Below are 25,281 nucleotides of genomic sequence, written 5' to 3' on the forward strand. Positions count from 1 at the left end.
GGAGGGCTACTTGCACTGTGTCCGGCGGGTTTGCTTCCCCGTCTTCATACCTGTATAGTTTCTGCCCTTTGTAGTGCTCTCACTGTGCTCCCCGTTGTGGACCTGACTAGTTGGAAGAAACCAAGCACACGGGGGAGAAGATGTCTTTTCTCTTTCAGATCTGATGTTTAAGAAATGTATGCTGAATGTAAAGAATATTACTGGGAACAGACCCAACCAATTCAGGTCAGGGTTGGCTAGCAGAAGCCTGGAGAAGATTCCCTAAGACTGATGGGGATCCGATCAGCCTGGGAGAGTTCTGTTGTCAGGGTTTTATCTTGGACTTTCATCTGGCCAATGAGATCTGAAGCCTCTTTTGCAGCTCCAGAGGACAGAGGGCAGACCAGTTCCACGCTGAGACTCTGTCAATCAAACGGATGGGATAATCACTCGTCCCTCCCGTCAAGTTTGCAAGTCTAAATTTCTAGCTTACCTGAAGTTGTTCTGCTCCTGCATGGTGAACTGAGACCATGTGTCCTAAGCTAGTTGCCTGCCATTCTGTGGACCTTCCATGTGTTTCCACTTCTTACTCGAGCCGTCTTCTGTGAAAGTGAGCACTCAGGCACTGACCATTCCCTCCGTTGGTGCAGCCCAGCTCCCTGCCCTGCTGACTCTCCATCTTTTTAACACGCAGGGGAGTGCTGGGATTTTGTGAGGCACTTAATGGTTATCTCCCCAGAATATAGGCTCGGCATCGAGGGCATAGAAGAGTTCCTTCCAGATGAGGAACACATCTTAGGATGTGACTTGAATTCTCTCGACTTCCCTGGGTTTAGTGCTGAGTGCTCCATGGCACGGAGAGGGTTTGGAGCTTTAGGGTAAAGCACTGTTGGAAGAAAGGAATTCTACCACATACTGGTGTGTCTATGAGCTCTCCCACTTATGGTCTACTTAGGGATTCTACCACTGTACCCTACTTAGTGGTTCTACTACTTAGGGACCTGCCACTTGTGTGTACTGCCACTTATGGGTCCACTGCGTGGCCGTGGGTAAATAAGCTTCCTTCTTCCCTGCTCCCATAAGGCCCTTCGCCAGGCACCCTTCATTATGGTTCTCGGTTGTTTGATGGGAGAAAGAGAGATGTTGTTTCTCTAGGGAACTTTGGAAGGCGTGACTTGGAGGTGGATGCTAGAACTTCCGCCGGAAGTTGGAGCTCCAGACCCTCCTCTTCCCCAGGTTCAGTTGCTTTGTTACCCACTCTTCCCCTCAAACTCTGCCCACCTCTCAAGAAGAGAATGATTACTCACAAAGACAAACCAAGCACAGAAATAGCCAACCTATTTGTGGCTTAAATGCAAGCAGTTTTATTTTTACAGTGAGTTGCTGTATTTTCTCTAAGGATAAATCATTATCTACCACAAATGCGACTCCAGCTCCATCTGCGATAGTTCCTGCTTTGTTAGTAGTGCCAATTAGTCACCAAACAACTGGGGCCTTCCGCCACCCACTCAAGCTGGGGGCAAAGAGAGCCACCTCTTTCAGACTCCCCCGGCCAGCCACCAACCCCTTTGGAGACTCTCCCCCTACCTAGAAGCCATCGGGCCACCCTGGCTTCCTGGTGGCTTGCTCTTCAGTCACCTTGTGACCATTATCAATTTCCAAATTGTGCAGCTTGTTGTCCTCTGCCCATGTGGACAGACTTCTGTTAGGCACTGGAAAAAGCAAATTGGTGAGGTCCTCTGTTCTGTTGACTTACATAATGACGTTGGAGTCCTCCTTCTAGTTGGTCACTCTGAGCAGGGTTTCACAGCACCCATAGGGACAGGGTGAAATGTTCATAACAGCTGGACAGCCCCTGATCTGAGAAGCAACGAATGTGGAGCAGAGAGGATCCCTCTGTCCCATCCCATCTCCTTCATCTCTCGTTTCCTTCGGGATCAATTCCTCCCCTGCTGGGACTGGAACCTTCCTGGGCAGCCTGTTATTTTTCCCTAATCACGTTTTCTTCTGTGGGTCTGATCCTTTCCCACCAGGTGCTCCTTCTTTTCTGCCTTGCAGTTTGCTTTAGATGGTGCCTGTTTCCTTTCTAGTTTCTGACCATCCTCTGGGAAACTAAAGTTCTCCAGGAGGCTGAACTTCTTCTTCCTTGGAACATCAGAACCAGGTAATGAGAACACCTTTCCAACTTCAGGACTGAGTTCCCCTGGTCTGTTGATTTGCTGCTCAGCACTACCTACCTAGTAGATGCCTGCTGGCTTCAGGGAAGCTCTCTTCTCTCCCCTTTCTTCTTCCCACTGGGAGGACTGAGCTGCTGGTCAGGCTTCCCACAAGAGTAGTTTGGCTCTGCCCTGGGACTATGGTCTTACTGCTTATGAAAACAGTTGGAGGGAAACTTCATCTGTGGGTTCCTATGTCCGCTTTCCCACAGAGTCTGAAATTGCCTTCTTATCCCTTTTGATATAGTTGGTCCCTGGGGTCTCTTAATACTTTGGCACAGTAACTGTGAAGGAATCCCTTTGAACAAGAGAAAATGCTACCATGAGTGAGGGGTGGGTCTTCAGGCTTGGGATCTCAAGCTTGGCTACCTGAGGTCCAAGAGATCCAAAATTCTCAGCCTTTGGGGCTTCACATTGGGTTCTTTGAAAAATGGGTAACATATTGACCATTTTTGGTTTTTAAAAGATAGAAAAACCAAAAACCTAACCAAACAAACAAACAAAAAAAAAATGCAGAAAAGGGATCGGGGAAGCTCTCATGTTCCCGACTGCACGGGTGAGAGTCTGCATCTAACAGAAACAGCTGCTCCCCGGACTCCCCGGAGGAGTCCCCGGACCAGGCTGGGAAGCAGTCTGGGCATAGCCAATGGTGCAGACCCCTGCCTCCACCCCTGAACACACTCCTTGGTTTGCTTGCTTTTCATTGCACCCTATGAGTCTTATATACTACATATAAGCAGGATACTTATATACTACATATGAGCAGGATACTCTCTGAAACTGGGTTGCGAGAAGGGAACAAATCCTTAACTATCTAGCCACGTGTCTCTTGCATGTCTCTCTGGGTCTATACATAGACTCATCTCATCATTACAATGTTTTGAGTTAATATTATTAGCTCCATTTTACAGGTGGGAAAACCAAGTCTTAGAGAGCTTGGCAGAGGTCACGTGACTTATTAGACGCTGAGCAGGGTACTTGAGCTGGTTCTATCTTTCCACTACACATGCGGTTTTGCCCTTCCATGTGGCATTTCTCCAGGTCATCTTTCTCTTTAGCCCTGCCTGGCCTTAGTGGTTCAAGGTAGTCCACCGCCTTGCATTGTCACCAGCTCACACCCCGCTCTGGATTGGCGTGAAGATTTTCACTCGAGTGTGTCACTGAATGATGCCATTGGAAGCTTCTGCTGATAAGCGTGGGACCATCTGCTTGGCACATCTCAAATATTTTCAGCAGTGGGAGAGCAGCTCTAATTCCTTCAGAGATGAGAGGCTGCAGCCATCCTTCGAGATGTTGGGACCGGAGACCCTGCAGGCTGGCTGGGCATTGATGCCCCAGATGCGAAGAGGGAGCCAACCTGTGGCCACCTCTGACCCTTCCTGAGCAAATGACACCAGCGAGTCTGCTTCCCAGTTTTTCATTGCTTAGCTGTCCTTGACAACCAGAGTAAGATTTTCTCTCTTTCAAAAGCTATTTCTTGGGTAACTCTTTTCTGTGCGGTTTTTTCTTTCTTTCTTTCCTTTTTTTTTTTTTTTTTTTTTTCCGGTGTGTTGGATGTTTGCCGTTGGTGTGTGTTGGCAAAACTTCTCTTTCCTCCTGCCTTTGTTTTGGAAAATTTACTTCTTTGCCGAGTTAACTGTTCCCAGACATTGTTTTTCAACTTCAGGGTTGAAACTTCTGCAGTAGCGTTTTCTTTTTTAACTCACTGCAGGGGAAATAATCTTAGGATCAATTCACAGTTTGAATGGTGGACTTGGAGGTTTTCACGGTTGCTTAATGAAAGCTTATAAATGATAAAGAAGTTGAGGTTTGAAAGGGTTGTTACTGAATTTGATTCCTCTGGAGAAATCGCTTGGCTGTCGGCTCTTGGGCATCACAGGGGCAAGCTGTATTGATGTTTCTTTGTTTTTCCTTAGTGGGCCCTGGCATCAGTATTCGCTTCTGTTGCTTTCGAAGTCATGTGCAGTCCTTTGGTGACAAGGTGTTTATTAAAAGGAATCTCCTGCTCAGTCTTGATCTTTGGTATGAGCATCTTAGCAACACTTCCCAGCGAGGATACTTAGGAGTAATTTGGTGAGAGAATGTATAATGTGTTGTTAGATTGCTGTGGGTGCAGCAGTAAAAGGGTGGTAACAAGCTGGCCACTAGCAGAGTGCCACGGCCTCGGCACCATTGACATTTTGAGCTGGGTAATTATTTACCATGTGGGCTGTCCCGTATATTGTAGGATGTTTAGCAGCATCTCTGGCCTCTACCAACTAGATACCAGTAGCACACTCCTCTCCGTTGTGACAACCAAAAATATCTCCAGGCATGACAAACATCCCTTAGGGGACAAAATCACCTTCCCCGCTTTTAGACCAAGGCTCTAAATTGATCCAGTGGTATGTTTGGAAAGGGAACAAGAAGTCTCTGCTTCTGCATGCAGATGGCCCCAGTGTGGGGAAGACGGGAATGATGCATTTAATACCAGGACAGATGTTCCTGCCCTGCACATTCCCATCAGAGCCCTTGCCTGCCATGGAAATTCCATCTCACAAATGGGTTTCTGTTTGTCCAGGTGACTGCACACGCACACAGGGAAGAGTTTGCCCTTTTCTCTGGATCTGCACACCTAGAAAGTCCAGCCTAGGGTCAGGCTGTCTTTAAGTTGCCTGGGAACAACAGGCAGTTTCAGATGGCCCACTCCTCCAACCTGAGTTCTGCTGGCTTTTTTATCTTTCCTTTTTTTCTCCCTGCCTTTCTCCCCAGCCCCCTTCCTTTCTTCTAAGAGTGATGTGCTAGGCTGGGAATCTGGGGCCCTGGGAGGACTGTGCTCAACTGAATGGGAGTGTGGAAGGGGTTGTTTGTTTCTGAGGTCTCTAGAGAACACTTGAGCAGCATAAATGTATGGCATTTAGAACTCTCTGCCGACTCTGAGTCTCCTTGTTTTTTCTATCAGCTCCGCCACCCATCTGCTGCTCTCACTTTCATTGAGAGGTAAATGCAGCCAGCAATCTCAAGTGGACCTGCCAGGACACAGGCTCTGCAAAGCCCACATCCTTACCCATCTATGGAAACCACCATGCTTGTTTTCCCTGCTTGTTGATTCATTATCTCAGTTTGGCATTTCCATGAGATTCATACTGGCAAAGTGCTTTCAATCTCTAGCATTTCTTATACCCCAGCCTTTCAGAACTACATTAAAATGCCAGTATGTCAAGCAGTTAAGGCCCAGTGGGGTTAATCTGCTTGATGGAGGACTTGCTTCTCATGGTCAGTTTGACTGAAAGTGCAGCTCCCAGGCCAAGCAGCCGTAGGCACAAGCAGAATAGGCAGTGATCTCTGCACTGTACTTTGATCAATGTCAAAACCCCTCTTCTCAAAAGTCTCTTCAGGATTCAGATGCGATACTGCCTACAATTCTTTGAGTTTTGCAGGAAGGTGGTGGGTATTAAGTCCTACTTCCCACCATGGTCAGCCTGGCTTGTGGTGGCTTGTGTGAAGTGCTGGAGCCTGAATAGGCAAGGATCATCCCCATGGGGGCAGCCATGCCAAGGTGAGGGCAGTGGCAGTGGTGACATGGCAGGGGATGTCAGTGCTTGGCAGAGCAGGATATCTGCGTGGCGGGTACAGGGAACTGGTGCTGGGTGTTGGCGCTCCTGCTGCGTGAGGTCTGTGTCTTAGGGTGGGGGGCAGGGGCAGCACTGTTCCAACAGGAAGTAAAAGAGTCCAGCAAAGTGAGGAGGGCATCTGTGCAGGGCAGGGGAGGAGCTGTGCCAGACATAGGCAACCGTTCATAGGTGGGTTGATCAAATGAGTAAATGCATAGAGGGCCATGGAAGCCAGGTTTCTTAGAGAAGGGAGTTACAAATGTGGAGAGGGAGAAAACTCAAATGAATTCACTGGCGGTGGGTCAAAATTGGAGATATTGGGGTCAATTCATGATTATATGTGTATATTTTATAAAGATATACAAAGATACCAAAATACAGCTGTAGGTGTGTGTATGTATGACTATACATAAATGTATCTATGTACATATATTCCTTAGCCCTACCCCTGAGAGGGCCTGGGAGCAGGGACAGCCTTCTAGCAATGAGCACATTTTACACCCAGATCTTGGCTTCTAAATATAATTATTTACTGAAAGGAACCAGGGCTCCTTGGAGAAATGGCTGATTCTAGGCACTGGTGCAGGGGACATACAAGGTTATGGTAAAGTGTCCAGCTTTTTGTGTTGGAAGGCTATTAGGCGTATTGGAGGAAGTGTGGACCAGTGGGGAAGGTTGGATTGCTGTTTTGGCCCACTGAGGCTGCTGTGCCACCATGAGACACAGTTGGAGAGACCCAGGGCTGTTGGTTATATGGGTCTGACATGCTGGGGAGATGTGTGAGCTAAAGCTGTGCATTTGAATTTCATCAGCAAGTGGGGATGGTTGAAACGGTGGGATTGAGCAAGACCACCCAAGGAGAATCTGTAGAGTAGGAAGCAAAAAGAGTCGAGAATGGAGCCTGCAGACTGGCCAACATGGCAAAACCCTGTCTCTACTGAAAATACAAAAACATTTGTCAGGCGTGGTGGCGGGTGCCTGTAGTCCCAGCTACTCGGGAGGCTGAGGCAAGAGAATCACTTGAACCCGGGAGGCGGAGGCTGCAGTGAGCAGAGATGGCGCCACTGCACTCCAGCCTAGTGATAGAGTGAGATCTTGTCTCAAAAAAAAAAAAAAGAATGGAGGCCGGTGGAACTCCAACGTGCAAAGGGCAGTGTAAGAAGGGATCCACCGAAGGAGACAGAAGAAGAACTGCAGGAAGGCAAGAGGAGAGCCAGAGGGAAGAAATATGCTAGGCTCTAGCATCATCTCAGAGACAGAGGCAAGGAGACGTAAAGTGGGGTTCCATAGCAACACTCACGCACTGGGGAGGGGCTCGAGCCCCAGATCTTGTCTCATCCCCCTTCTGGAGGACTTGGCTGAGAGCACTGTGCTGTTGAATGGATTGGCTCCTTTCTCTTATTTGTTCTGATGAAAGGACATGCCTGAATTTCCCCCTCTGACATCAATTATTTTTACACATAATGGTGAAGCATGGTGTCCTTCATCAATAGATGTGTTTATAGATAATGATGATAGCTAGGAGTCACTCTGTTTCACAGAAGAAAGTGACAACAGAGACAGTATTTCTGAAAACAACTCATTCCTGTGTGTTTGTGTTGTTTTGGTTATGGGTTTGGTATTGGCTAGATGGTGCTTTAATAAATAAAAATCCATTCTTTGATAAATAGATCCATCCTTTGATAAATAAAAAAATCCATCTTTTAAGGATTTTAATTACTGACAACCCAGTTGATAGTGTGGTTGCTTCTGGTGACATAAAAGCCATTAATAAATGTTCCAACAGTCTTAACGGCCCCATGAATGGGTGTGTGAACTTCACACACAGATGGACTATTGACAATGAGCTGGTGTGTGTGTATGTTGGGTGGGGCAGGGGAGAGCTAGATATAGCGCCAATTTGGACCTGGGGCAATCCAGGCTCTGCTGCTGCCTTTGTTACTAAGTACGCAACCTTGGACTAGTCCTGAGTTAATTTCCTCACCTGGAAAAACAAGGGGGCGGTCTGCAGTATCTGCATGATTTTTTCAAGCTCTAAATCTTAATGATCAGCACAGGATGGTCTTTACCAATAAGGAAGTGTTTTTAAGAAAACTCCAAGCAGCATCCTTTCATGTCTTTTATAAAATACTCCAGTTTCTGGGGAAAAATAATTGTAACATATAACATATAACAAATTGCCATATTTACAAATGTTTCTTGCAATTCAATAAAAGAAATGAACATAGAGTTTGAAAAAACAATCCATCGAAAAATACAAGTAACTGTTAACCTAAAAGAATGTCCAACCTCATTAGGAATCAGATAAATGCAAATTAAAACAAGGTATCTTTTATCACCTATCAAATTTGGGAATTTAAGAAACTGAAGATGTTGTAGAAAAAGAAACATATATGCTGTTAAAAAATTTATATACTGTTGATGTTGGTATTAATGTAATTGGCATGGTTATTTTGGATGACAGTTTGTTAATGCACATTTAAATCTTGAAGAATGTTTATACCCTTTGGTCTAGCAATTCCACTTTTAGAAATATGTCCTAGGGGAACAATTAGAGATGTGCACAAAATTTGCATCCATGTAAATTCATGACAGTGCTTTGTTTTTAAAAATAGCGGTGAAAAATCAGAAGCAAATGGTATGTCCAAGGCTAGGGGATTACTAAAAATAAATAATGAAAGCTGGGCACAGTGGCTCACGCCTGTAATCCCAGCACTGTGGGAGGCCAAGGCAGGAGAATCAGTTGAGTCCAAGAGTTCGAGACCATCCTGGGCAACATGGCAAAACCCTGTCTCTACAAAAAATACATAAAAATTAGCTGGCATGGTGGCATGTCCCTCTAGTCCTAGCTACCTGGGAGGCTCACTTAAGCCCAGGAGATTGAGGCTGCAATGAGCTGTGATCTCGCCACTGCGCTCCAGCCTGGGTGACACAGTGAGACCCTGTCTCAAAATTATAAATAAATAAATAAATCATGATACCTTCAGTTAGTGATATTAAAGTCATACTTTAAGAGTGTATACTGACATGAGAAAATGTTTACAATATGATATTGAGTGAAGAAAAGGTAGAAAGGATACCAAAAGATTATAAAAATGCAATCTCAATTTTAAAAAAGAGTGTGTATAAGACACTGAACAAAAACTAATGGAATATCCTAAATGTTGAATCAGCTTAATTTTTTAATAGTAGTTGTATGTGTGGACTTTCTGAATTGTCTTCAATGAGCACATACTGTTCCGTTTAAAAGAAAATACCCCCATTTTGTGTTAAGATTAAAGAAGCTATAAAATGAGCCCTGTTGGGACTGTAACTGCTTAAACTTCTCTTTGCCTGCTGCCCAGACAGAGCTGATTTATCAAGACAGAGGAATTGCAATAGAGAAAGAGTTTAATTCATGCAGAGCCAGCTAAACGAGAGACCAGAGTTTTACTACTCAAATCAGTCTCCCTGAAAATCCAGAGACTGGGTTTTGTTTGTTTGTTTGTTGTTTGTTTGTTTGAGACAGAGTCTCGCTCTGTGGCCCAGGCTGGAGTGCAGTGGCGCGATCTCGGCTCACTGCAAGCTCCGCCTCCCGGGTTCACGCCATTCTCCTGCCTCAGCCTCCCGAGTAGCTGGGACTACAGGCACCCGCCACCACGCCCGGCTAATTTTTTGTATTTTTTGGTAGAGACAGGGTTTCGCCGTGTTGGCCAGGATGGTCTCGATCTCCTGACCTCGTGATCCGCCCGCCTCTGCCTCCCAAAGTGCTGGGATTACAGGCGTGAACCACCGCGCCCGGCCCGAGACTGGTGTTTTTTAAAGGATAATTTGGTGTGTAGAGGACCAGGGAATGGGGAGTGCTGATTGGTCAGGATGAAGGATGAAGTCACAGGAAGTTGAAGCAAGTTGTCTTGAGGTCTGGGTGGGATCACAGAACTGGTTGAGCCAGATTACCTGTTGAGTGGCACCAGCTGGTGCATCAGAATGCAGTGTCTGAAAAAATATCTTGAGCCCTAATATTAGGTTTTACAATAGTGATGTTATCCCTAGGAGCAATCGGGGAGGTACAGAATCTTGTGGCCTCTAGCTGCATGACTCCTAAACCATAATTTTGAATCTTGTGCCTAACTTGTTAGTCTCACAAAGGCATTCTGGTCCCTAGGCCAGAAGTGGGCTTGTTTTGGGAAAGGACTGTTACTGTCTTTGTTTCAAAGTTAAACTATAAACTAAGTTCCTCCCAAAGTTAGTTCAGCCTATGCTCAGGAATGAACAAGGACAGCTTAGAGTTTAGAAGCAAGATGGAATCAGTTAGGTGAGATCTCACACTGTCATAATTTTCTCATTGTTATAATTTTTGCAAAGGTGGTTTCAGGGTAATCATTTATTTAGTGGCAGAGGTCTCTGAACAGGCAGGAGTGGTTTGATCAGTCCCTGTGGACTACTTCACATGCAGAGACCACATAGTGGCAAAGTGGCAAAGTGGCAAAGTCACAATTAGAAATTAAACAAGCCTTTTTTTTTTTTTTTTTTTTTTTCCTTTTTGAGATGGAATCTCACTCTGTTGGCTAGGCTAGAGTGCAGTGGTGCAATCTGGGCTCACTGCATCCTCCGTCTCCCGAGTTCAAGTGATTCTCCTGCCTCTGCTTCTGAGGAGCTGGGGTTACAGGCATACACCACCATGCCCGCTAATTTTTGTATTTTTAGTAAAGACAGAGTTTTACCATGTTGGCCAGGCTGGTCTCGAACTCCTGACCTCAGGTGATCTGCCTGCTTCGGTCTCCCAAAGTGCTGGGATTACCAGCGTGAGCCACTCTGCCCAGCCTAAACAAGTCTTAATAAAAAATATTCGCTACAATATGGTGACTTTAATTCCTTAAATAGGAAAGGTTAGAGGCAGACTAGATTGGAAAACTTAAGTATAGAGAGGCTATAAAAGGTAAAGTCTTAAAAATAGGATTGGGCCCCAGAGTGTAGTGGAGAGAGCTCCGGGCTAAGATCAGGCACGCTGGGCTACAGGGCTTCTCAAACCAGTTGTGAAGGTTGGCCTGCCTCACAGGCTCTCCAGCAACCACTTACTAATCTGCGAAGTTGAGGGGTTTGATAGAACAGTGATTTCCAGACTATGACTACTCCTCCTCCCTCTTCCTCTTCTCCCCCTCTCCTCCTCCTCCCTCTTCCTCCCTCCTCCTCCTCCTCATCATCGCATCATGTTCATCATTGTCATCATCACATCATCTTTTCATCATGTTAAAATGTAATGTCATCATGTTCGACGTTCTCATTGTTTCATCATCATCATCGTATCATCATCATCATCATTAATCATCATCATCATCATCATCAGCACTAATCATCATCATCATCATCATCATCATCATCATCATCATTTTAACCATCATCATCATCATCATCATCATCATCATCATCTTCATGTTTATCATCATCATTGTCATCATCATCATGGCATCATCATCATCATCATCATATGTCATTAATAAACATGGTATCATGTTTAATCATCATGTTAAATCATCATCATGTGCATCGTCATCATCAACGTTGTCGTCATCGTGGTCATCATCGGTTCATCATCATCAACAATGTTCCATCATCATCATCATCATCATCATTCATCATCATCGTCATCATCATCATCATCATTATGCGTCATCATCATCATCATCATCATCATCATCATCATCATCATCATCATGCATCAATTCGTCATTTATTCCTCCTCTTCCTTTGTCCTTCTCCCTCCTCCTCCTTCTTCCTCCCCCTCCCTCTTCCTCCTCTTCCTCCTCCTCCCTCCTCTTCCTTTGTCCTTCTTCCTCCTCCTCCCTCCTCCCCCTTACTCTTCCCTCCCCTCTTCCTCCTCCTCCTTCCTCTCCCTTCCTCCTCCCTCTTCCTCCTCCCCTCCTCCCTCTCTTTCTCCTCTTCCCTCCTCCCTCTTCCTCCTCCCCCCTGTTCCTCTTCTTCCTCCTCCCTCCTCCTGCCTCCTCCTCCTCCTCCCTCTCTCTCCTCCCTTTTCTACTTCCTCCTTCTCCCTCTTCCTTCTCCTCCCTCTTTCTTCTCCTCCCTCTTCATCGTCCTCCGTTCTCCTCCCTCTTCCTCTTCCTTCCTCCTCCCTCTTCCTCCTCCTCCTTCTTCCTTCTCTTTCTCCCTTCTTCCCCTTCCCCTTCTCCCTTCTTCCCCTTCCCCTTCTCCTTTCTTCTCCTTCTCGTCCCTTCTCCCTTCTTTTTTCTTCTTTAATCTCGGCTTGTGGTCGAGGTCAAGTGACCTGAATTTCTGCCTGGCCAACACTGTGATTAAAGATCCATAAGTTGGTGGTGTGATGGCTCACGCCTGTAATCCCAGCACTTTGGGAGGCAGTGAGCGGATCTAAGGTCAGGAGGTCGAGACCTGAGTGAAACCCGTCTCTACTAAAAATACAAAAAAAATTGGCGAGGCTGGTGGTGGGGCCTGTAGTCCCAGCTACTCAGGAGGCTGAGGCAGGAAGAATGGCGTGAACCGGGAGGCAGAGCTGCAGTGAGGCGGTCAGCTTGCTGCACACTCAGCTGAGAAGAGCAGCGAGACTCCGTCTCAAAAAAAAAAAGATCCGCATAAGTTTCTGGGCACTACAGCCCTGCAGGACCCAGAGAGCACTGGACACACTGAAGCAAACGCAGATGGTAGGTCCTTTGGGGCTGTGCAACACGGTGGCTCTGAGCCTGGCGTGGTTATTAATCCTTAGGTTTTTCCCTCTAAAAAGGGGGCAATGACATCATCCTTATCAGCCTCCCAAGCTGATTTCAAGGCTCCAAAGCTAGGATGGAAGGAAAGGTGCTTTGGCCTCAAGAGCCCCACACCACGATATTCTCACAGACTAACTTATTTCTTTTGCCCTAGACGTCTCTTTTGTGAGAAGAAAGAGAGGAGGGAAGATGCTCTGTGATGCTTCCAGTAATGCTGACCAGTCACGGTGCTGTCACCTCCTCGTCTGTCTTTGCAATCTGTTCCCAACTGAGGTTTCCGTTGCAGTGTAACTGACACTCCAGGGGCCACTGAGGGCTGTCAGGATGAACTATCCTTCCACCCCAGGCTGTCACTGCCAGGTAAACATGCATCCCTGCAAATGCAAGTGCTGTGTAAGAAAAATGACTGCTGGTCGGGTGTGGTGGCTGATGCCTGTAATCCCAGAACTTTGGGAGCCTGATTCAGGAGGATCGCTTGAGTCCAGGAGTTTGAGACCAGCCTGGGCAACATGGTGAGACCCCATCTCTGTAAGAAATAACAATGACAACAAAAATTAGCTAGCATGGTCGTGAGTGCCTGTAGTCCCAGCTCCTCAGGAGGCTGAGGTGGGAGGATCACTTGAGCCCAGGAAGTCAAGGCTGCAGTGAGCTATGATTGCACCACTGCGCTCCAGTTTGGGCAACAGAGCAAGACCCTGTTTCAAAAAAAAAAAGATAATGAAAAATGTTTGGCATGTCTGGGCAGAGAGCCTCCGGTCCTAGAACTGGGTTGACACAGAGAGAAGTTACCCTACTGATTCACCCTGCAGTGCGAGTGCCTACCTGTCTGCATGGTTTTCTGAGATCTCAGCTGTGTGGTCTTCTCTCTGCTGTTGGGGAGGCTCACTGAGCCAACACAAAATTATTCTGAGCTAGACTGTTTTGTCAGCTAGCAGCAATTACCCTTCTATTCTCCTCACACTTCCCAACTTCAGATATCCCCGTCAGTCAACCACCGGCAGAGATGAAGAATACACAAAATGACCAAGGAGCTGGGGGAGGAAAGGGCTGGGGTGGCGAGCACGTAGGGCCGGCTGTTGTCAAGGCACTTCTCGCCATCTGCTATTTCGCTTCAGAGACCGAAACTCAGTTGGTTGGGTAAGACTGGGAATGTGATTTTTAGCAATGTGTTCATTTAAATAGAGCCCCGCTATAAAAACAATTTGGAGGATTATGATTCGTTTTTAAATGAGAACTAGTTTCAATGGAATTTTTATGTGCATTCCAATCATGACTAAAATCCACATCATGATCAAAGTCTGCCTGAATGCTGTATGTGCTTCATGAGTTGTGCTCTTAACGATTCAAAACCCGTGTTTATTAAGTGTGATGCCCTGCATGGAAAGTGGTGGTTTTCCCTCGTGGGGAAGCGGAGTATATTCTTAGAACTGTTAAAATGGGCTTTATTTCTTGAAACAGTTTGATAAGTATTTATTAAATGCTTACTGTGTGCAAGTGTTGGAGATTCAGACACAAAAAAGATGAAGTCCTGGTTTCAAGGAGTTTGCAGTTTAGTGGGTGTATTAGGCTGCTCTGACTGCCATAACAAAATACCATGGACTGGGTGACTTACAAACAGAAATTTATTTTCTGACAGTTCTGGAGACCAGAAGTCCAAGGTCGAGGCATCGTCAGGGCTGGTCTGCTGAGGGCTCTCTTTTGGTTTGCAGACGGCTGCCTTCTCCCTCTGTCCTTACCTGGCTTTTCCTCTGTGCCCTCACAGAGAGAGATCTCTCATGTCTCTTTCCCTTCTTACAAGGACACCACTTCTATTGGATTAGGGCCCCACTCTTAGGACCTTATTTAGCCATAATTACCTCCCTAAAGGCCCTATCACCGAATATAGTCACATTGAGGATTAGGACTTCAACACATGAATTTTGGAAGGGAACACAATTCCATCCACAACAGTCAATAAGATAGAATTTTAACTCTGACGCCAGGCACAGTGGCTCTCACCTGTAATCCCAGCACTTTGGGAGGCTGAAGCAGGAGGATTGCTTGAGGTCAGGAGTTTGAGACAAGCCTGGCAACACTACAAAAAATTAAAAACAAAATTAACCAGGTGTGATGGTGCATGTCTGTTGTCCTAGCTACTCAGAAGGCTGAGAGGGGAGGATTGTTTGGGCCCAGGCATTGGAAGCTGCAGTGAGCTATGGTTGCACAATTGTACTCTAGCCTGGTCAACAGAGTGAGACTATCTCTAAAAATTTTTTATTAATTAAAAAATTTTAACTCTGCTCTGTTACAAGGAGAGATGTATTGGCTATGAACATAACGAGACCCCATCTCTACAAAAAAAAAAAAAAAAAAATTGAGCCAGGTGTAGTGCCATGTACCTGTAGTCCCAGTGATTTGGGAGGCTGAGGCAGGAGTGTCACCTGAGCCCAGGAGTTCAACCTCCAATGAGATATAACCACACAACTGCACTCTAGCCTGGGCAACAGAGCAAGACCCTATCTCTAAAAAAAAAAAAAAAGAAAGAAAGAAAGAAGATATAATTTGAAACACCTTTCCCAGTTGACTTTTGTGAATTTATTTGGAAACTTTTGGGGAAAAGGAGAAAAGTTGAATACAGAAATAGAAACTGGTATTGTAAAAGGAAAGGGTAGGACAGGCCGCTTCGAAGGATGGGTCAGTGGTGAAAATAGAGCATGCCTTGAATCTAGGATGAGCAAGCAGGGTGACAGAGAAGGGGAGGTGACCTGGGATAACTGAGAGCTCTCTCCACATAGCAAGAAGCTGCAGCTGAAGGACGTGGTCCATGAGAGATCCCAGGGAATGGACCGGAGGCAGAAAGACGATCTTGTCAATGTTCTCGAAAACTTGGATTAGGTCCTGAATTTATATTTCTGGTCTTTGGTTTAGGTTAGTAATTAAAAGATGAAAGCACTTGGCTTCCTTGCATAAGTGACTTTGGTTTTGCCATGGCTGTTGACCTGTGATGGCCAACACGGGAGCCCCGAGTCGCATGAGGCTCCTGAGCATAGGGAACCAGGCTCATTGGAAGCGAGAGGCCCTGCAAGAGTGAAATACTCGCTGCATCTGGGGCACTTAATGCATAGAAAAGAATATGAATACCTCATCCATATTTTTTGTATTGATGATGTGTTGAAATAATATTTTAAACACATTAGGCTAAATAAAGTACATGATTAAAATGGATTTTGTTGGTTTCTTTTTACTTTCTTTAACGTGGCTACTAGAACTTCGCTTACACAGGTGGCGCACGTTGTGTTTCTGTTGGACGGTGCTGGTCCAGGCCCTTGTTGCCCCTACCTTTTGTGTACTATGAGTTACTTTTCTTCCCTCTCTCCTCTCTCTCCAATACCACCGCAGCAGGAGCAACAAAACACCAGGCTCTGAAGTGCATGCTGGCCACTGAATGGCCTCCCACCCTCCTTGCTGTGGTTGCTTCGGACCCCTGGGCTGCTGTCCCAAATTCCTTGATGATTTTAGCACCTGGATTACAGCCAACAATATTCCTGGTCTCCAACACTATTTCTCAGCAATTTCAGCATCTGTGGATAATTCTTCCAGCCCTGAGGCTCCAGGTTCTGCTCTCAACTCAAATGATCTTGTCCTCCACTCTCCCTCAGCCCTTCTTTTCCATGGTCATGCTCTGCATTTAATACTGATAACCCCAAAACTACACTGCCCCAAGCTCACTTTTTAAGCATCACGTTCTCCAACCCCCACCTCCTCCTTCCCCTTCAGTGCCTTTAGTATGGGGACTTCAATGATTTCTTGACACCGCTGGGACCTCCAATATGTAGCTCCTATTTCCTGTTCACGTCTGTTACCTCCCTCGTGCCCTGACTTTTCTCCTAACCCTGTTGGGCTCTAGAGTCCATTATCGTAGGCCTTCCCTTCTACATGCTTTGCTTCCTTTGGCCCCCACTCTGTGTCGTACCCGCCTGGTAAACCTCAGCTGTGGTTAAATCCAACTCTCCCCTTTCTCCATACCGGCACCTGGACAGCTGAACCGAGCTGGAGAGAAGCACGGGTGAGGCTGAGTGGTCTCTCCCAGGTTCCCGAGCACTAGCCTGGGCGGGCTCTAGGTTAGCCTGGCTGGAGATCCTGCACTTTGTGTATGTCCCTAGCCCTCTCTTTCCCTCATTTATTTCATGTCTTGCCCTCTCTTCTTAAACCCTTAACATCGGCTGGCTGCGGTGGCTCAAGCCTGTAATCCCAGCACTTTGGGAGGCCGAGACGGGTGGATCACGAGGTCAGGAGATTGAGACCATCCTGGCTAACACAGTGAAACCCCGTCTCTACTAAAAATACAAAAGACTAGCCGGGCGAGGTGGCGGGCGCCTGTAGTCCCAGCTACTCGGGAGGCTGAGGCAGGAGAATGGTGTGAACCCAGGAGGCGGAGCTTGCAGTGAGCTGAGATCTGGCCACTGCACTCCAGCCTGGGCAAGAGAGCCAGACTCTGCCTCAAAAAAAAAAAACAAAACAAAAAAACCCTTAACATCTCCTCACTCTTAGCTGATGACCTTGCTTCTTACTTTGCTGAAAAAGAGATACTGCGCATTCAGAAGACAACTTCTCGCCTTGGGCACTCCCACAACCACGTCTACCCACCTCACCGTATCTGCAGCCACACACCCAGCCTTCCCCTTCACCAGGTATAAATCATGCTCTGGCAAGGTCGCCACTCCGCCCAGCTCTAGACCCCTACTTCGACTCCTCAATTGTTTGCTTTCTACTGGATAATTCTTATCCGTTTATCACCTCTCAACCCCACAGCCCCCAAGAGGGTTGTCTACACTCACTGTCTCCACCTATTCTCCTCCTGTTCTCTCTAAACCACTTGCATCAGGCATTCGTTTTGTCCAGTCTACTGAAAATACTCCTACCAAGGTCAGCAATGACTCCACCCCCATGGTCAATATCAAGTTCCAGGTCTCAGCCCACTTGAACTTGCAGTAGAATTTAGCCCAGTTGATCACACTTTCTTCTCCTCCAACTCATTCTTACTTGGCCTCCCGGGAGCCCTTCTTCCCCAGTTGTCCTCCTGCCTCTCTGTCAGGTCATCCTCAGTTTCCTCTCCTTCTTCCTCCTCATCTCCCCAGCCTCTAACTTCGAAATGCCTCGAGGCCCAGTCCTTGAACCTCTTCTCCTTTTTAATTGTATTTCACAGATACTGTCATCTCACTCATGGCTTCAAATTCCCCCTGTTTGCATACAACACCCACATTTATATCCCCAGGCTACAACTGTCCCCCGGCTCCTGACCTCTCCTGGACATGGCCTGGCTGCCTCACAGGCCTCTCAAACTCCATAGGCCCTGCTAACCCACTTCACCTGCACCTGTCCATTCAGCAAATGGTTAAACACGTATTCTCTCTTTCTACCATAACACATATCTCTTCCGTCAGTGAATCAAATCAAAGACCTCCCACCAGATATTACTACCTCTGCCACAACCTAGTTTATGCTAACATCCTCCCTGTGTCTAGGCCAGTGCCTTCACCTCCCACATGGCCTCCTCCTTCTTGCCGTGGCCCCTAGAGTGTCACCTGAACACAGAGGCCATACCGAGGCTGTTCACGCCTCAGTCCCCCAGGTTAACCACATTCCTCCTCTAAGAACCTCCTGTGGTTTATTGGCTCATTGGGAGTAAAAGCCCCAGCCCGCAAAGCCCGATTGGACCTGGCCGCCAAAGACCCCTGCCTTCAGCACCTGACTATTCTCCTTGCCAGGCCGTTCCTGCCTCACTGGCCTTTTTTGCGGTTCTTCACTCTTGGCTGCCTCCTGCTTCTGGAACTTTGAACTTGCTGTTCCCTTTGCCTGGAATACTTTTCCCCCAAGAACCTGCAGGCCTCGGTCGCCTACTTCCTTCATGTCTTTGCCCAAGTGTGACCTCATGAGTGAGACTTTTCCCATCACTCTATGGACGATGGAACCCCCAGGTCCCTGCCACTCCTTTCCTTTAATGCTGCTTTACTTTTTTCCATAGCACTGTTTATGCACTGACGTCAGTTTGGTTGTTGTTGCTGTTATTGTTTTTTGTTTACCGACTGCCTCCCCACTGGAATATAGACTCCAGCAGGCCGGCACTTTGTCTGTTTTATTTACTGCTGTGTCCCAGTGCCTAGAACAGTGCCTGGCATGGGATAAATGTTGTGGGGGGAGAATTGGGGGAACATGGTGGTCTTACTTGCAAACTTCTAACAAGGCCCGGTCTCTACAGCAGGCCTTTGGTTAGCCATGACAGGGCATGTGAGCTCTCGTCCTGTGTGGGTTCCTATCGGGGTCTCTGTCTTCTAATTATGAAGTAAAAGGAAGCTCTCCTCCAGTGAAAGTAATTTCCTGCATCCCATTAGAACAGCTGAGGGAAGTGTCAGTGGGAGAGGTGTGATCGGGCCCACTGAGGCAGAGGCCTCCTTGGAGCCTGGATCACATTGCTGGAAGGAAACACCTGTTTCGCCAACCCAAAGGCTACCTGCTGGCCCAGGATCCAGGCCCAGCTGTACTGAGATCACAGCTCAGGACCCTGCACATGCTGGGGTTCTGCTGACTCGATTCTGCAAATGTCTAATATCACCAGAGCCATTCGAGTGCCACAAAATAACACATTTATGTATTATTCTGCTTCTGGTGAGCTCACGAGGAAAAGACAGATATCTACTAATTAAAAATATTCTTTTGATCAGCCAGCATGGTGCCTTATGCCTATAATCCTGGCACTTTGGGAGGCCGAGGCAAGCGGATCACCTGAGATCGGGAGTTTGAGACCAGCCTCACCAATATGGTGAAACCCTGTCTCTACTAAAATACAAAAAATTAGCTGGGCATTGTGGCACACACCTGTAGTCCCAGCTACTCGGGAAGCTGAGGCAGGAGAATTGCTTGAACCCGGGAGGTGGAGGTTGCAGTGAGCCGACATCTCGCCACTGCACTCCAGCCTGGTGACAGAGCAAGACTCTGTCTCAAAAAAAAAAAAAAAAATTATTTTGATCAGCTTCCTACCGACAAAGTTCAGAAAACAAAGAACAATGTTTTACTACATACACATACATATGCATGCACACGAACTAGAAAAAAAAATTTTTTGAGACAGGGTCTGCTCTGTCACCCAGGCTGGAGTGCAGTGACATGATCACAGCTCACTACAGCCTCAACCTCGTGCGCTCAAGCAGTCCTCCGACCTCAGCCTCTCAAGCAGCTGGGACTACAGGCATGCACCACCATGCCTGGCTAATTTTTGTATTTTTTTGTAGAGACAGAGTTTGCCACATTGCCCAGGCTGGTTCTCAAACTCCTGGGCTCAAGCAGTCCTCCTGCCCTGGCCTTCCAAAGTGCTGGGACTGCAGGAGGAAGCCACTGTGTCCAGCCTAGAAAAACTTTTTAAAAGCCAAGGACAAGTTAGTTTTGGAACATGGGAAATGATCTCTGTTGACAGCCTCCTTTTCCTTCCCAGTGGTAGGGTATTTTTGTTTTAGCAAGAGGGCAGAGCTGTGCATATATTCATTTTGTAATTGGTAAAATGTGAGGGAAAGTTTCTGAGAATCTTTCCTTTGCAGCCTCAAATGCTGAGCATTTTTCCTGGTTCGGGAGAGTGCTTTGTCTGGCATCTGGCGATGGTGTTTCCTGCACCGTCTGGCCTGTGGTCTGTGGGGACGTACATACGTCTTGTTAGGGCTCTCCACCTACTCCACACATGGCTTGCCTGGCTTATGTAGTCTGAGCAGGTGCCCAGCTTTGTCCCAGATATTGAAGCCGTGTAAAATAAATGCCTTTTGATTGTTCACACTTTAAGCAATATTGGTACAGTATTGTCCAATTGTCCCAGGCGCTCCCTCTCCTTCCTGCTTATGGCACTTCATGTATTAAAAAATGACAATGGCAGCATTGCCCAAACATGCATTTTGCCATCAAGTCTTAATGCAGTCAACCTGGTCCCTCAGGAAAATGAATGGAGGCCCAGAAGATGAAATGATTTTCAAAATGCCATTAGGAAAGCTTGGGCCAGAACTGGAAATGGGTCCTGCACAGGGCACTCGGCCACTCTTGCCTGGCCATCTCCTTTTTGGCGCTAAGCCACAAGCACACAGTGATATAGAATGAATGGCTATCACTGGGGATCCAAAAGGGTCATTCAATCAGTTCTCTCTTTTATCAGGTCTAAGTTCTCTTTCTTATCAGATCCTAAAGGCCTAATCTTATCATTGGGAAAAAGATAACTGTACGGTCTGTTAAGCTTTTTTTAAATAACATGAAGATTATGATTTATAGCTGAATTTCTCCCTTTTATTCCAATCCAACAATTTTCATGGATTTTTGTGTTTGTTTTTGTTTTGGACATATTTACAGATAATTACCTGAAGAGTTCCAGCCTGAGACCTCCTCATGGATGGGTTAAATGTGACATCATCTGTTGTTGAGGAACCCACGAACATCTCAACTGGCAGGAACGCCTCGGTTGGGAATGCACATCGGCAAATCCCCATCGTGCACTGGGTCATTATGAGCATCTCCCCAGTGGGGTTTGTTGAGAATGGGATTCTCCTCTGGTTCCTGTGCTTTCGGATGAGAAGAAATCCCTTCACTGTCTACATCACCCACTTGTCTATTGCAGACATCTCACTGCTCTTCTGTATTTTCATCTTGTCTATCGACTATGCTTTAGATTACGAGCTTTCTTCTGGCCATTACTACACAATTGTCACCTTATCAGTGACTTTTCTGTTTGGCTACAACACGGGCCTCTATCTGCTGACGGCCATTAGTGTGGAGAGGTGCCTGTCGGTCCTTTACCCCATCTGGTACCGATGCCATCGCCCCAAGTACCAGTCGGCGTTGGTCTGTGCCCTTCTGTGGGCTCTTTCTTGCTTGGTGACCACCATGGAGTATGTCATGTGCATCGACAGAGAAGAAGAGAGTCACTCTCGAAGTGACTGCCGGGCAGTCATCATCTTTATAGCCGTCCTGAGCTTCCTGGTCTTCACACCTCTCATGCTGGTGTCCAGCACGATCTTGGTCGTGAAGATCCGGAAGAACACGTGGGCTTCCCATTCCTCCAAGCTGTACATCGTCATCATGGTCACCATCATTATATTCCTCATCTTCGCCATGCCCATGAGACTCCTTTACCTGCTGTACTATGAGTATTGGTCAACCTTTGGGAACCTACACCACATTTCCCTGCTCTTTTCCACAATCAACAGTAGCGCCAACCCTTTCATTTACTTCTTTGTGGGAAGCAGTAAGAAGAAACGATTCAAGGAGTCCTTAAAAATTGTTCTGACCAGGGCTTTCAAAGATGAAATGCAACCTCGGCGCCAGGAAGACAATTGTAATACGGTCACAGTTGAGACTGTTGTCTAAGAACTGAGAGGGAAGTTGTGGATAACAATGGTGGAACACAGGTCATTTTTAGCTTGTGCTTGGAATATAACTTAAGTATCTCCTAAATGTGATACAGAAGGACATCTCATCCAATATGCATGAGATACTAATTAATGATGAAATTGAACTCTTGTACTGTATCTTCTGGAAATGACCTGTCATTTCTGTACTTGATAAAGACTCTTTCTATTTCTTTCAGCTCTTTTGGCAGCATCTTACCATGAACCATAAAAAGGACTCTAGCAGGAAGATTTACAGATATGTACGGGACAAGGTAACAAAAGTATTTGTTGGAACTTGAGGAGGCAGCTTGATGTAGCAGGAAGAACAAGGGTCACTTCCTGTGTGACCTCAGGCAAGTTGTTAAACCTCTCAGAGCCTCATTTTCTCACTCATATAATGGTCATGGCAACAGGCTATACCTCCTTGGTCTGCTGTGAGGATGAAATGAGAAGATGAGGCTTGCAAAGCACCTGGCACATTGTGGATGCTCAACAAACATCAGTCTCTCCTCACTCCCTTCAATGGTAGACAAAATATAAATTTTTGTTTCGTAAAGTGCACACACACACATACACACAGCTCTATCATGTACAGAAGTTATTATGTGTTTTTACACATTGAATGTAAATTTACGAAGGTCTTCTTTTTGCTTGCAGCATGAAAGCTTTTCATGGCATTACCCCTCTATTGAAAAACATCGCGGATGTTATGATCTAAGCAGCCATGTGCTCGTGCATCATTTCAGGTTAAGAAGAAAAACATTTGGCCACCAGTAGAGGAGTTTCTCATGGCTTCCCTTCCCTCTGTGGGTACACTAGATGAAATGAAAGTCTGTGTTTTGAAATCCTTTGATTGCATATATATTTTTATGAATGGAGTTGAATTTATGACTTCCTGGTGGTGACTGGGATCCTCCTCCCCCATGAAACGGTGGGTTATTTATAGCCAGAGTTCTCACCTGCAGCCAAGTGCAGGTATCTGCACCTGTTTGCCTCCTCGCCTCCTGAGGCTTTTTTTTTTTTTCATTATATCTGGAAGGAGGCTCAGTGTAAGGGCTAATGAGAATGTGGACACATCCTGGAGGACTCTGATATTTTTGCTCATGGCAGATCCTTGCATGACGTCCTCAGCATCTTTATTCAGCACTCCAGGGCAGGCTCTGCCTCTTGCCTGCCACGAGTTGCCCTCCAGACACCACATGTCCTGGGTTTTAGCTGTGAAGCCCGTCTCAGCCTATAGACTGCATAGCGATGTTTATTTCCTTCTGTCCCTTCTAGGAGTTCCACAAAATGGCAATATGTCACATGATTCTACAGGTTGTAAAATGTTCAAGTCCATAGAAATGAGCCCGATAGTATTTATTTTAACCATTTGCTCTTTAAAAGGTCAGAGAGGCAGTGATGAAACGGTTCTCTGTTGCTGCTGGTCCTTCCCCATTCTCTTCCTTTCTCAAAAGAAACGATGGGGGGCAGCTTCGCTGAGGGAGCTGAGTCTCTCCCGTCAAGCCAGGACCCCACTACCAGCCAAGCTTGGATGCCGGAGGCTTTTCAGTGGGTGACAACATCTGATTCAGAAACAAGGCAGCTTTGCTGTCAGGAGCCCAGATGGGGTGTGGAGCAGTGACATTTAGAATGATCTTGGTTTTGGTTGAAAACAGAGCATCTTCCCTGGGAAAGAACAGAATATGGAGATCAGAGCGACTCCCCTCTGTTTCCTGTCCTCTCCTGTGTGTGCTGCGTGCTGGCCTCTGGGGTAGGGAAAGGGGGCCAACCTCATCTCATTTCAAAGGGGATCTTAGTCTCAAAGAGGACCCTAAAGACTATCAGATACAAGGAATTTCTACCTAAGGAAAATGTGGTAAACTAATAGGAAGCCCCCATTTATTGTTTTTCTGCAGATAAAGTTGGGAAATCAAATGTGATAATGAATATAAAAGTTATTCTAACCTTTTAAAATGATGCCTTACCAAGAGGTAGGATTCCGAGTTTGGCAGGGTTATAAAGACTAATTTCTTTCTCTCTTCCCCCAAATCCATTCCCAAAATGAACTGTAAGGTTAAAATGAAAACAAGAAGATCTGCGTAGATTTGCAAATGTGTAGAGAATACTAAAAAATTTGTACCCTTTAGGCATTCAGACAATTTGCCTAAGTCACTGTAGGTTACTAGGTGCCACTTCCGAGAATTCCCTGGGGATGGGGAGGAGATTGTTTGGATAATGCCTGTCCTAACTGAAGAGGAAGGGTTTGTAGCATTCTTACTACAAAGATTCATGGACAGCCTTCTCTGCAGAACGCCATGATGTGGACAAGGCAAAGATGGGGAAGTGGAAGCCGCTGTCCTGTGTCGTAGGAGAGAGAGACACCGCATAACTAAAATGACAGGCTGCACACAAGTTTGTTTGACAAGTGTTAGGAACAAAATTGTGTGGCAGAGGTCACCGCAGCAGGGGGCTCTTCCTGCCACCCCCACACTGCACACAGCCTCTTCTGTTCCCTCCCCTGCCCACTGGCGTTTCTCCTCAGCAGTCGTCATGCTGTGTATTGATTTGCTTATTTGCTTGTTCTCTGTCTCTTCACGCTAGACTATAAGCTCCTTGAGGGCAGGGATGTAACTTTGCTCACTGCTATAGCCCCAGCTTATCTGCTGTGGTGGTCTAATCCACTGCACCCCTCTCTGGGATGTTTCCCTTGCACATATAAATAGGCTCAAATTGCTTGCACCTAACCACAAGCCATTCCTTGCCCCATAGTCCTTTCCTTTCCAGTTTCTATCTCTCCTCCCTCCCTTCCATCCAAACCACCTTCTGGAAAGGCTCTTCCACACTCACTGTCCTGACTCTTGCCACAATTCACCCCTCAACATCCTGCCAGTTGTCTTGCAGTCTGACCATCACAGAGAGATTGGTCCAGATAGGAAGGTGAGTAACTTCCACAGTGCCAAATCTGATGGGCTGTTTTCTACCTATGCCTTTTGTGGCATTTAATACCCACAGTCTTCCTGAAATTATCTCTTTTCTTGGATTCTAGTTTGCTACATTTTTCTCCAGGTCTCTTTTTGAATCCTGTCTTCCCGATTGGAATCTTCTCACTTCTTTCCTCCCTCTTCTACTGCTCCTCCCTTAAATGGACACATTTTCCATAATTCAGTGGCTGGGCCTCCACTCTCCTCTTTCTGAGAACTCTCCCTGGATCCTGATCCATAATCATCTGCTTATTAATGAACCTCAAATAGACATTTGCTGAGCAGAACCCTTTGCTGGGCTCCAGTCCTGTGTGTGCAACCATCTAATGGACTTTTTGACCCAATGTCCTACAGGTGCTTGTAACCCATTCATTTCTCCACCATTTCTTTTTTCTTTTTTTTCTTTTTCTTTTCTT

General features: G+C 46.4%; 2 protein-coding genes across 2 annotated transcripts in view; one reads left to right on the forward strand and one right to left on the reverse strand.

Annotated features, from left to right (window-relative positions):
* LOC101003608 (mas-related G-protein coupled receptor member H-like) overlaps positions 1-495 on the reverse strand; it is a 41,655-nt gene extending 41,160 nt beyond the window's left edge. Inside the window, 1 exon segment of the mRNA XM_031667618.1 lies at positions 473-495. Within this exon segment, the coding sequence (XP_031523478.1) occupies positions 473-495 (23 nt within the window).
* LOC101005586 (proto-oncogene Mas) lies at positions 1-25,281 on the forward strand. Its single transcript, XM_021938043.2, has 2 exons — positions 1-3,641; positions 20,866-25,281. The coding sequence occupies exon 2, from the start codon at positions 20,902-20,904 to the stop codon at positions 21,877-21,879; it is 978 nt and encodes a 325-aa protein (XP_021793735.1). The 5' UTR covers positions 1-3,641; positions 20,866-20,901; the 3' UTR covers positions 21,880-25,281.

The sequence above is a fragment of the Papio anubis genome, chromosome 6, assembly GCF_008728515.1.
Source record: "Papio anubis isolate 15944 chromosome 6, Panubis1.0, whole genome shotgun sequence".
Classification (NCBI taxonomy): domain Eukaryota; kingdom Metazoa; phylum Chordata; class Mammalia; order Primates; family Cercopithecidae; genus Papio; species Papio anubis.